Source organism: Pygocentrus nattereri, chromosome 7, assembly GCF_015220715.1.
Source record: "Pygocentrus nattereri isolate fPygNat1 chromosome 7, fPygNat1.pri, whole genome shotgun sequence".
Lineage (NCBI taxonomy): Eukaryota > Metazoa > Chordata > Actinopteri > Characiformes > Serrasalmidae > Pygocentrus > Pygocentrus nattereri.
In genome coordinates this window covers 28,552,943-28,566,008 of record NC_051217.1, presented here as the reverse complement: position 1 = coordinate 28,566,008, position 13,066 = coordinate 28,552,943, and the positions used below count along the sequence as shown (strand labels likewise).

General features: G+C 37.9%; 1 protein-coding gene across 8 annotated transcripts in view; it reads left to right on the top strand.

Annotated features, from left to right (window-relative positions):
* Window positions 1–13,066, top strand: part of plekha7a (pleckstrin homology domain containing, family A member 7a) — a 114,529-nt gene that overhangs the window by 17,844 nt on the left and 83,619 nt on the right. The window contains exon 1 of one of the 8 annotated variants that reach the window (XM_037540242.1): window positions 6,090–6,566. The exons of the other annotated variants lie outside the window; for them this stretch is intronic. Within the exon in view, the coding sequence (XP_037396139.1) occupies window positions 6,496–6,566 (71 nt within the window). The 5' untranslated portion in view covers window positions 6,090–6,495. Of the gene's footprint in view, window positions 1–6,089; window positions 6,567–13,066 lie in introns of those variants that run through there. 8 annotated transcript variants of the gene reach the window in all.

Sequence of the window (13,066 nt, the reverse complement as noted above, 5' to 3'; positions counted from 1 at the left end):
AAGTAATTTCACAGACCTGGAGTAAAATATCTGGTTCACTGAGACCCATGAGACTAGGAGAATAAAATTAGTAAAACATAGACACACTCAGACAGGCACACGTACTCACACACTCTCCCACATCAAAATGAAATGTACAGCTGCATTGGCATGTTAGAAAGATAGAGATAAAGATAGTTAGAGAGATATTTTTTCTCATTGGTGATTAGAACCAGATATTTAAGGCATTGTCTGCAAGGAGGATTATTTTACAAATGTCAAAATTCCATATAAAACCTCAGCAGACATGTAGGTTTACTGGTTATTGTGGATAGTAAATAAAATGGCTATGTTTATGTTGTAGAAATTGCAAGTCCTGGCTTCTGTCACCAAAGAGACTTTGTTTACATCCCAACGATTTAATTATGCAGACTCACTCGTGTTTAGCATGCTACAATTCTCCACAAGAGGTGCTATTAGCATTTAAAAAGTGACAAAAAGTGATAGCGTGGATTTTTGTTTTAATATTACAGGTTAATTAATGGTTAATTCCATTTAGCTCATTTCATACAGTGAAATCGAGCTTTTTACAGTGGGTGTTTTCATTGCGTTGTAATGATGTTGTCAACAGAAGTCCAACAGAAGAGTCCAACAGAACCAGTAGTTTTTTATGGCACACTAGCCAGTGCTTGGCATCACCTACGGTGAACTTATGTTTGTATACAGCTGTTCTGCTGCCATGGTCATCATGGCAAAATCCACTAATTAGAGATGGTGACCATTTTTTGGCTACATAATATATCAGGTGGTATATGAAGTGTTATGCTAATATTAGCATAAACATTCTTCTTAAAGTATTATATCTGCATGGTGTATTGTATTATATCATATTGTATTGTGACTGCTCTGTGAGGGTCCGTGGGGGTCCTGACCACTGAAGAACAGGGTAAAAGAGGGCTAACAAAGTATGCAGAGAAACAGATGCAACAAATCTAAGTTTATTCAGCGCTATTGATCATAGATTACTAGTTGCCATTGAGATTATTTTCACCTGCATGCTTTTTACTAATGTAACTATTTGTGAAGCAGATTTAGTGAATACAATGCACATTTTAGGGCTGCAACTATCGAATATTTTTGGAATCAAGTATTCTGTAAATTTTTTCATTGATTAATCGAGTAATCAGATAAATCACACTTTTGTGTTTTTAAACAACTATATCGATAGTGTGTTATGCAACATGAAAGGTCTCTTAAAATGAGCGAGCAATTGGCTGTTATTCCTCACAAGGGTTAGGGTTAAGGTTAGGTTTTTATTCAAACTCAACACTTCTACTAGATCAAAAAGCTTAAAACCTTTGGCTTATTTTCTCCAGAACTAAGCCCATTTATTCAACCTTTCTTTAAAATTGTATGATGTACATGAAAAAAACTATGTAATACAGCTTCACAAACATAGTTTAGCCTATTTGTCCTTAGTTTTATCTGAATAAAAAAGGAAAAAGGGTGTAGTGAATGTAGTCATAAATTAATTTGTCTATCTGTTGCATTTATTATTACTTCCTCTTATTACTTCCTCATGTATGGGGAAGGTGTGTTTTGAGATGTAACCCGTCTGTGTGTGTGTGTGTGTGTGTGTATGTGTGTGTTTGTGTGTGTGTGTGTGTGTGTGTGTGTGTGTGTGTGTGTGTGTGTGTGAGCGTGTGTGTGTGCGGGAGGGAGAGATGAGGAGAGATAAATTACATGAGTGAGATCTTGGTGCATTTGCTGTCTTGCTACATATTATGCCTAGTCACTATCGACTCATAACATGGGCTACAAATAATTACAAATACTGTACGCTCTACCAAATGCTGGTGTTCATATCAGTTAGCAATCGTAAACGCACGCTGTAGAGACTCCGAGTCTGCCTGGAGAAGTGCAATGATACGGGAATATGCGCAGTAGTCTACAAAGCGGGAGTGATACGATAGCAGAGACGTTAAAAATAGATGGACTTTGGTGACATGAATTAAACGAAGCCTCGAACATTTTTTGTAATCGAATTATTCGAGTTACGTTTCAGCCCTAGCACATTTAATCGCCTTCAGTACATCCATACATTATGTCTGTTTCATAAAGAGTGTTTCTTTATCACTGTAAAATATGATGTTTCTTATATTGGAATACATTTCCTTAAATAATACCTGCATAATCTTATTAATTTCATATATCTAAGCAAACATGTAAGTGCATATCTGTGTCTTTGTATGGTTGAAGGGTTGAATTTCAGTAAAGATTTCACCTTGTCTGTGGGAAGTAAGTGTATTTGCATGTCTGTGTGCAGTGTAGGTAAGCTAATTTGAAATATCGCTTCATGGGCTCTCCTTTGATTTCATTTATAGCACAATTCACATAATCAGTTCAGGGATGAAGATTGTATGATGTTACATATATATGCTCGTCTGCATATGCATATTTTTATTACTTTGTTTAGTGTCTTTAGGTTTCTGTCCTTTATTTTATTTATTTATTTATTTTTTAAAAACCTGTCATGTCTGGCCATTTTTGCAATCGGAATGGTAATCCGAATGTACTGATGTACCAAACATATTTGTTTTCACAAGAAAAAGCTCTATAGGTTACTAAAGCCTATTCTTGTTAAAGTTTGTATTTTATTTGTTTGGCCAGGCCTGACAGGCAATAAAAGAGGACAGGAAAGAAAGAGAAGAAGGGAGGAAAGACAAAAAAAAAAAAAAAGATAATAATAATAATAAATCATAATAATGATAATTAAATAAGTAAATAAATAAATAGAAAAAAAATAAAATTCTGTCCTTTATTTAAATGAGCTAGTCAGCTCTCCAGTATTTGTTTACATGGTTTATATGTGTGCGAGTGAGTGTGTGTGTGTGTGTTTGTGAATTGTGTAGGTGGGCTGAGGGTGTGTGGTGATCAGCAGATACATGCAGCAGCACAGACACATTTGCAGCCTTAAGACAAGACTGGAAAACTACCTGACAGCTCAATCACAGCCTTAAAGGATCTCCCATGCACACAATCCCCTGCCAAGCATTGCAAATTGGGCCCTTTAATTTTTTTCCAACTTTTTTTGGGCCACTTTTTTCTTTACTTTCTTTACTAAATTTTGGGGGGGGTTTTCTTCATTTTTTAATTTTGAGAGATTTATTTTTTTATATTTCTTACTTTACTGTGTATTTTAAAAAACTACACTAACACAAATAGTAAAGAAATAGTATTTTGCTTTTTTGAACTTTTAAAAAATATTAATTAATAGCAAATTAGAAAATTTTGTTCAAATTTAAAAATTCAAATTATAAAGTTCAACTTTATAAACAAATTCACACAATTTCACAGACTAACTCACTCATGTTTAGCATGCTGAAGGCTCTCCACAAGGTGGCACTATCAAAACCTATTTATTATTATTTTTTAAACCCAGACAGACTCTGAAGAGGAACAAATGACTTCCTAGCAGACACCGAAGTTCCTGGTAAATCAGTGTGAAGAGAGAGATATTTATCTCAGCATTACTTTCTCTTGATCAATAGAGATAATTGAACTTATAATCTCCTCAGGAATTAGCTTAGTATCTGTGTTGTATTGGACTTTACACACTACCACACATCATTACCTGAAAATCACACAGCTACTAAATGTTGTTTTTGTAACTATGACAAGTTTTGTATAGGATATATTTTTTTATTTTGAAGTGTTATGACTTTAGCAAAATTGAGTACAGTACAGTGTAGAATTTAGAGACAACTATATAACTTATAATTGTTTAATTTCTAGTAAATAAATAAATAGCTGTTATGTACATTATTTAAATTTCAGTGTCAGGAAACAAATACAAATTGAAACATATATTTAACAGAAAATAACACATTAGCCCCCAACACATAGAATAACATCAAATCTGTCAGTATTTAATTTGTCCACTCTTTACTTTTTGTGCACTGTACTGCCAGTTGAACTCTTCTGTCCTTCCAATCTTAAAAACGAGTTACATGGTCCCAACAAAAGAGGTTCCCAAAGGATTCACTGACATTTTTCCCATTCAAAGAAACCCTGACACTCACACAAGCAAATACCCAAACACACCTTAGCTGTCTTACTAAATGAGATATTTCTTAGACATATCTTAGACATAGAGTTTAGACATGAGATAATCTGCTTGCATAAGGGAAGGGGAAATTCAAAAGAAACTTAGTGGAAAAAAACTGAACTTTCCAAATCTGGAGTTAAAATAATTATAAAAAGATTTTTTTGGGAAAATTTGAGTCTTAACAACTTTTCAAGACACAATAGGCCACTAAAACTATCATGTCCAGATAGCAGTACTTCAAGCTTTCATCTTTGAGAGACAGAAGAAAATCAAGCTCTACTTTTGCTTCAGATCTGAAAAAAATCCACAGCTGTTTCAGTCCATCCTTCCACTGTGAGAAGACAACAAAATAATATGGGCCTGATACGGTGTGTCGCTGTCAAGAAGCTGTTACTAAAAAAGGAAATTAAATAAAGAAGGCAATTTGCACTAGATCACTAATACTGATTTGTGGAGTGAGGATATGTAATATCCAATTAAACTGTATTCATTTGCATTGAGATTCATTTATTTTTAGAAGCATTGTAACTCACTTTGCTTAGTTCCTGAGACAGTTGGCAATCCTGCTCAGGGAGCTGTGGGATCACTATTTCCTGCTTTTTGTAAAACATACTAATGTACAACCAGTAGCAGTGAGGTACAGTGTGAATGAAGTAAAAATTACAACAGCAGCGTTTTTTCCCACATGCTTTATCAAGATGTAGCCCTAATGTGTTCTGAATACTTTGCTTTTTAATGTATTGTAACAGAATACGTTACCAGCACATTGTATTTGATATTGAGCCATTACCTTTCCTTCCAGGTATTCTGCCAAACTCTGGAGGCACAACAGGATTTCTGCAAAGATTAGTGGTTGTTAAATGAGCAACAAATGTGAATATATTTAGATGGTATAGGGACAAATTGCACAATTTAATATGTTCAGAAAAGTTAAGTTTCGTGATTCTGTCAGTGTTCATTGCATTGCAGAAATCATGCAATCAAAAGCCTACATGTAGAAACCTCTATAGTTTAATCTGCAGTGATCAAATGTGTCTAAAAATACTGTTATACTGATATAAATATTGGATGACTGTCTGGTAGTGATGGGTCTATGGTTTAAGATTCATATAGCACTCATCTGCTGCGTTCTTGAGCCACGTCACTACCTAAATATCATGTTCAATGTAGCACAGCCTCCCAAACTCCTGCTCGCTGATTTAATTTCACTTCTAATCAGCCTTGACGTGGCATATGATGTTACAGTGCCTCTAGTGGACGTACTTGGATTTGAAAAGATAAACCTGCTGTGTTTTGTAAAATTCTCTGAATGCAACAAAAATTTTACTTTGCTTATAATTTCTTAAGTGGGTTTAACCTGGAGATTCTCTGTAATGACATTGTGGTTGGGTTACTGCCTGGCAGATTAAAGACCTGGCTTTGCGTCTGTAAAGTATGTATTTGTGTTATTTTTCTGTTTGCAGTAACTGGGGCGTAATGGCTCATGCAGCAGGGTAATAATCTGACCTGCCTGCGCTGTGTCATTTAGAATGAAATGTGTCATGTCAGGACAGTAAAGCTTGCCATTCAGAAGTAATGTGATTCTGATTATGATTCAGATTGCAGATTATGGGGATAGTTAATTAGCTGAAAAAGGAAAATGTTTTTCTTCTCACTCTTGTTTATATAACTTAGCTATATGGTCTAGTTGAAACAAAGAAAAAACCCTTAAAAAACAAAACCATAGACCTCTCTCCAGATAGACCTCTCTCAGTCTATCTGTCAGCCTTACCCTGTATTCATTCTCACCTTTCCTCTCAGTCAAGCACATTTTGCCTGAAACAGAGTGAGAGTGATTGTAAAAGAGCAGGTTCTCTCTCTCTCTTCCCCTCCCTCCTCCTCCTCCTCTGTGTGTGTGTGTGTAGTGGTACGTCAGAGCAACCTACTGGTGTGTGTGTGTGTGTGTGTGTGTGTGTGTGCGTGTGTGTGTGTGTGTGAACGTTCAGGCTGGTGACTGCGTGAGCCAGTGGAGGAAACAGACGGAGGCAGAGATTTGAGGCTCCTTGCAGCGTGTGTAAGGCAAACGTTCAGCTTCTGGAGCATCTCCTTCTTTTGCCTGTTCTCGGCTGAAATCTCTGACGGCTCTTTGCTGATGTTCACACTTACCAGGCTTCAGACAGCGGACTGTAGCAGATGCGTGAACTACCACTAGCTCTTCAGCTTTCTCTGACTGTGGACTCTCTTCCTGTTCTCCATCTCCTTCTCGTCCTCATACAGACTTCACACTTGTTCTGTTTTCCTCTCTCCCCATCTCACCTTCATCTGGAAGTGAAAGCAATCAGAATGCAAGTGCTGTAAATGTGGCTTTCTAGCCTTCCGACTGGAAGTGTGTCTGTGACACCTGGAGCTGTTTGGATTACGAACTAGCCATGTGGAGTCAGTCAGGCTACTCCAAACACACACCAAACCCTGGACATCCCTTCTACCATGTGCCCGGCAGGTGGGTCACTCTCCCTCTCTTGCATCGCACATGAAGAACATCTGGTACAGATGTTCAGAACACATTACAAATGCTTATATGTTCAACGTTTAGGAACCTGTTAGTAGCATTTGTGGCATTTTAAAAGATTTCAGATCCATGTCTACAGTGATTGCTGTACGGATGGAATACCTCCCAGTCATAATGGTTTTGGTGGATGGATGAAACGTCTTCTTTATACTCTACATAAGCTCTTTTAAGTATGATAGCTTTGTTTAATGAGCTTAAGTTTTTGTTTTAGATTTTCACCTGATTCCATTTGGACTGGCCCAAACCATAAATTTGTCAAACTGCACTCACCTGTATTACATGGTAGCTTTCATAGTAATAATTGTGAACAAGAACAAGCTTTACAACTGCATGTGAATCAGAAAATTCCAACAGACTCTCTGAAACTGGTTGAACTGGCTGGTTGAGTAAATTTGGTGGAAGAGGTTTTGTGGTTCCAGAAATATGTCATAAAAATCTGGAATGTTAAGGTATGTTCCACTTAACCTGCAGTGCCTACAAATGTTTTCTGGGAAGACCATTGTGAAATTAAGCCCAAATCTCTTCTAGTGTTGAGGGCAGGTTCGGAAAACATCATCACTATGGCATGAAAATTAGGTAATGTTTGGTTTTTGGGAGGAGTAGAACAATGGGGAAACAGTTGTACTTGCATGTTTTTTTCGTCTTGCGGTGCACACCCAGTTGACTCTATCTGATAAAGTACGTCCACGCTGTCATAGGTGTGCTCCAAAACAGCATTACCCCCCTTCATTTATCTTTATGTGAGATCATTGTGTGCTTTTTTCAGTGCACTTCATTTTACAAACAAGAGTTGTGATGAAAAATCGAATACCTAGGCTAAGTTGCTGACTGAATTGTCAGGATCAAAATCCTGAATTGCTTTGCAACCCAGTAATGTGGCCCAGAGCCTCTGATTCCACAGAGGGAAACTGCTGTTTACTGTCTAGGGATGCATGTCAGAATGTAGAGGAAATAGAAGCACTGAAAAGGGTTGTTTTTTCAGTAGACCTCAAATTACATTCACTTATGTCATTACATAATTACACTTATCTTACAGTTGCAGTTCATCAGCTCTGTCTTTGATTGTGTTCACATCTCACTTTCTTCTTTTTAAGGGAGCTCATTACCATTTGGAAATGACATTCTCAGTGTGCTGTAATTATAGATATAAGAACAAAAATTGCTTTGTTTTTATTTATTGCCACCCATTTTGTAAGGAAAGTAAATGTAGTTAATCTAGTCATCTTATTTTTTTCTAAATAAGTTTCAGGTAATAATGCCTCATGGACGGAGCAGTCATACATAAATGAAAATTTCATGTTAGACCCTTTCATAATTACAGTTTTTCTAGTGAAAGCCTTGTGAAAAGCAGACAACATTCATTTAAAACCTCCTAACTAAGCACTTATTTAATGTGGTCTGGACCATGTATAATTTTAGAACTTGGCTTTGTTTAAGTGTGGACACCTGCAATATCAATTCTCATTGTAGACCAAACAGATGATTTTTGTTGAGTAAGAAATGGCATGTCAAAACTTGTCCAACTTGTTTCTAAAAGCTGAATTTCCACACTAATGTAATTGTTGTCAGTGCTGGTGTGCAGGAAAGCTTCCTTGGTGCTATTGTGCCAGGCTGCTGTTCTCAGCAGGAAGGCCTGTGTGATACTGGATGGCCTCCCTGGGGGACTTGTCTGTCTTGTATTTGAAGAAAAGGTCTTATGGGAGTAAAGAAAAATGTTGTGATGGTGTGTGTGTGTGTGTGTGTAAGTTAGAGAGAGAGAGAGAGAGAGAGAGAGAGCTGAAGTTGATCTCATCAGTAAGCAATATGAATGTGTGCCTGCCTGTGGGTTTGTGTTAATGTTTGGGCTCCATCAATTGTCACTGTACAGTAAATATTTTGGGGTGGGTGCGTAGCAGGCATAAGTGAGAAAGCAGATTGTTTCAGAACCGTGACTCATCGTGTTGTGCCCATCCTGCTCTCATTCCCTTACCCGCCACACAGCACAGCTCATGGAGGATTAGTGAGGGATAACCAACCTGTATCTCTCAAATGAGTAAGCATTCCTTCTTATGCCCTTTTTGCAATAAACACTTAAGCCATTACTTCAGACATGCTTCAGACGTACGTCAGATGGTTGTCTGTTTTGCCTTTGTAAATCTGCAATATTCAGCCATAGTTTGTGTCTGAGTACAGATAAGATGGGTAAAGTTGAGACATTCACATCTGCAGAAACAGAAACCTACAGCGCTGTTTCAATTCTCCAATACCATTTATAAAGAACTTTTCTTAGGAAACCAGTCTGCTCCTGCAATCTGAACATGAACCAGTTCCATCCCAGAACAGATCTTGGGTACGGTAGACTGAGAGTTTGCTATTTAGCGAAGACTAAAGGGCTTAAAAAAAAGAAAGAAAGAAAATGCAGTGTCTAAGCTGGAGCCCCACTTGTAATTTGCAGCCTGATGTGATTTCTGATTTACCAAGCACTGTGAGAAGATTGAGAGGATCAAAGATCAGGGAGGGATGATCAGATGTGAATGCGTGATTGGTGTGAGCCAGGGAAACAGCAAATGAAATTCAGACCCTGTTCTCCTGTCCCATCTCCATCTGTTTGCCTGATGTGCAGGGACTGGCACGATAGCTTCCCAGGGTCCACCTGTTCCGTGAGTAAAAGGGGTTTGACTTTGGTTAGGAAAAAGCAGATATCGTAGCTTAGTGCCTTCAGCCCCGAGGCTCAACATGCTAGGCAGCTGTCTATGGAAATGCTTCGGGCAGGGTCACATAAGGTAAGAATGTATGCAGAGCTTTCTTGTTTAATAGTGGTTAAAAAGATGCTGCAGATTCCTGGAAATACTGTAGAAACTCAAAATAACATAAAATATAGATGTATTTAATTGTACTGATTTGTAACGGATTGGCCAGTTTAAAATGTATGTTGTGAAGGTTTTTTTTGTCTGATGAGTTTTTTGTAGGCTTCTCATGTCTGTCTCTAAACTCTGGCATTTAAATGTCGGTCTCCAACACAACACGGGACCTGGGCTGCAGCCTAGCTTATGTTCGGGTGCTGTGTGTGTGTATGTGTGGCCTTCATTATTAATTCATGCTAGCCCTTTATGAAGACCTCTCAGGGCCTCTGGGTAATGCTATGCTCATTGGAGGCAGATCCATCATAATCCCCAGTAGCTTTGTGTGCAATCACAGAACCCATAACCACCAAATATCTTAAAAGACCTGGAGCCAATAGCATCTGAATCACCAAAAAGGAGTACAAAGATTGATCCGTTGTATTGGATGGAATCTAGGGAAAAGTAAAAGGAGCACAAACTGCCTCAGTAAAAAGGTACCTAAATATAACTTTGGAATGAGGTGAAGGTGTGTAAGGACATAGCCAAAGATGGAGGGAGTGTTGTGTCTAATCATCCTCCAAAATGATCTGGGAATGAGTGCCAACAATATGCTTTAGCACATTTGAATTTTAATTCTGCACCCCTAAGCACGCCTGTTCTCCCCTGTGGCGCTTCATCTGTGTCAGTGAGTTTATGCACAAGCTCTGTTTTTGTCAGGCTGAATTAGTGTGACTCTGTACCACGTAAAACCAAGGCTGCATATGTGAAAAACGCAAAAACAGGATTCATAATATTACATCATTATTTCATGATCTAAATGGACTGTTTAACAATGCACTAGGAGTAATTAGGGAGGCAAAGTTTTCTAAATGTACAGTTCATCTATCCATTTTCAGTGGCCCTTTTCAGTTCTGTATGTCAGGTCTTTCTGAGGCTTTGTCCATACCCTGCATCAATGTTCGTTTTTGATGACTGGATTGCAATCACATTTCACTCATTTGAAAAGCCAATATGAACACGGCCAGGATGCATTGTGATCAGATTTTGATCAAATTATTCAAACCACATTCAGCGGTAGTCACAGACAGATCTTGACTAAATTAAATACAACTGTAAATGGAATGTGCGCTCCGTATCAGCATAGAATTGCATAAGTGGAAATGTGTGTGCTGAGCGATGACTAGCAGGCGAGAGGACACACCAGGAGACACAAATGAATGATATGCAAAGCTGGAATTATCCTGAAACTTTGGGTCAGCGAAAACATCAAGTCTGTCCATTAGTATTGTAAATGTCAACAAATGTAAAACAGTAATGTTATGTGTGTTGATATTCTTTTAATGTGGGATTGTTTTAAAGCCCTGACTCCTTGTGCTGTGTTTTTCTTGTTCCATTGCCCACAATGAAGCAAGGTTTGTGTTGTTGTATTAAAGTTGCAATAGAATTAATTTATTAAGTATTTTAAATTGTTTTCTAAAGTCTATATATAACGTATGTGACTTTGGTCAGGGTTAATATGCCCGCATGTCCTCTTGTGGTTTTACATGTCCAGTTCCAACCCTATAATTTGGCTCAAGAATGAAATAGCCTTTTACCCTTTTTTGGTGAATTCATGAATAATTTGGTAAGCTCTCCTCTGATTTGCTGGTTTACAGCGAGGCACCATGATGGCACACACAGAAGCGCCATGTCAAAATCACACAGCATGGCTGCTACTTACAGGTTGCTGTAGGAGTTGTGATGCTAATACATTTTAAACTGCCCTCCTCTTCAGTCTGTTTAGTGTCAAATGCTGAGCAAAGCCCACTCTATATTGTCCATTTCTGCAAGGAGTCTGCCATTTTCAGTGGTGTTGCTCTGTTGTGCTGCTTTCATTCTTCACAATATCTGCTGGGCTAGAAAATAGGCTGTGTATGCCAATTTTGGGGGCATACATATTAATTAGTCAAAATTGTTAACAGTGGAACAGTTGAGGGTTTTGGAATTGGCCTGTTTTACCACCCTCTACCTGCCAATGTAAATACAGTTTTCCATTCTGTGTCACTTGTAACATGGGAAAAGTAAATCTGATATCATCTTGGCACAATGGTGATGCATTTTAATGAAAATGAATCAGCATATCAGTAAGGCACTGTTAGTTTATGTTTTGGGACAAAACAACGACAATTAAAAACTCCCATATTGGATCCAGCAGTCATGGATCCTTCATTTTCTTTACATAGCAATTCATGTAAAATGAGGAAAAGTTACATCAAATTTGTTGCTTACCAATCTAGCATAAGTGAATATGGATAATGCAAAGTTAGTCCAATGCAAATTGTGTGGACATTGGCTACTGTGTGCTTTTGCACTGAGCACTGTGGTGGACCTTTCATGATTATGATTTTATTTGTCCTCAGAACTGTTGTTGGTAGAATAATTTGTGTAATTTGTCTTTCACAGTTGCGCTTAACATTTCTACTTTTGACCAGTGTTGTGGACTGTGAACAGATGAGACACTTCGGTTTTAAATTATATTGGTCAGCTTATATAATTTGTTGGGTCCTCAACCAGTCCACAGTTCACCAGTTGTTGACCCCTGATCCACACATTTATTGAAAAATCATATGCTAATCATATGCTAATTGCATAGCCTGCATGATACATAGTCCAGTTTATGCTCAGCTTCTCTTTGGAATTAGCTTGTGTTTGGCTGTTGACAGATGAACAGTGTGTGGGAAATCTGTTTCTGTTTGTTTTTCTACCTCGTTGCTTGTTAAAAAAAAAACAATGCTGATGCTGTGTTCGTCATGCAGGTTATTGTTTAAGAACCTTATTAATCCAAGGTCCTAGTCTATTCAGAAACTTTGTTTACTGAACTGTCTATCTAATGCACCTTTTTAATGCACAGTTTTTAAATGCTCTGTAACTTCCTGATAAGACCATAAATGCTAAACATTAAACCATGGCAGCACATTGTTTTACCACAGGAAGGCTGACATTCATTTTTTTATATAGTGAAAATTATTTTTTGATTTCTGACCTGGACTCTCCCAGGGCTACTGCATCACATTCTCCATCACATGTGTGTAATAGAAAAACTAAATCTCAATAGCAACAAAAACAGACTGTTGGACTGTTCCTTCACTTTTTATTCATTGCAAAAGCAGTGAGTTAATTTGTTATGGCAGCTACATAAAATTAAAGAAGGCTCAGTTACTATTTTGTGCAGCTAAGCATAATCAATATCTCAGGTCAGTGTGGTTAGTGGTGAACTACAGGCAGATTTAGAGTTGGATGAAATACAACTGATTGCATTTGGTCCAGCTCAAATTTGGTGCATAAACAGTCTAATGACTATGAAATCTGAGCTCCAGTGCACTCTCCTCTGCGTTTTTCTAATCCTGTGACCTCTGGCCAGAGAGACAAAGAACTGTGTGTTCAATTTACCAGAATTTCCAAGCACTTGGATTATCTTGTTATTGTCTTTTGACCTTAAGGCTACACAAGAAATGTGTCCCCCCACTTTCAGAGCCCCTGTAACATTCAGCATGCTTCTTATTCAGCCTCTGTCTACCAGTTTGGAACACACGCCCACATGTACTCACAGTTCACTAAATACGGTGCATT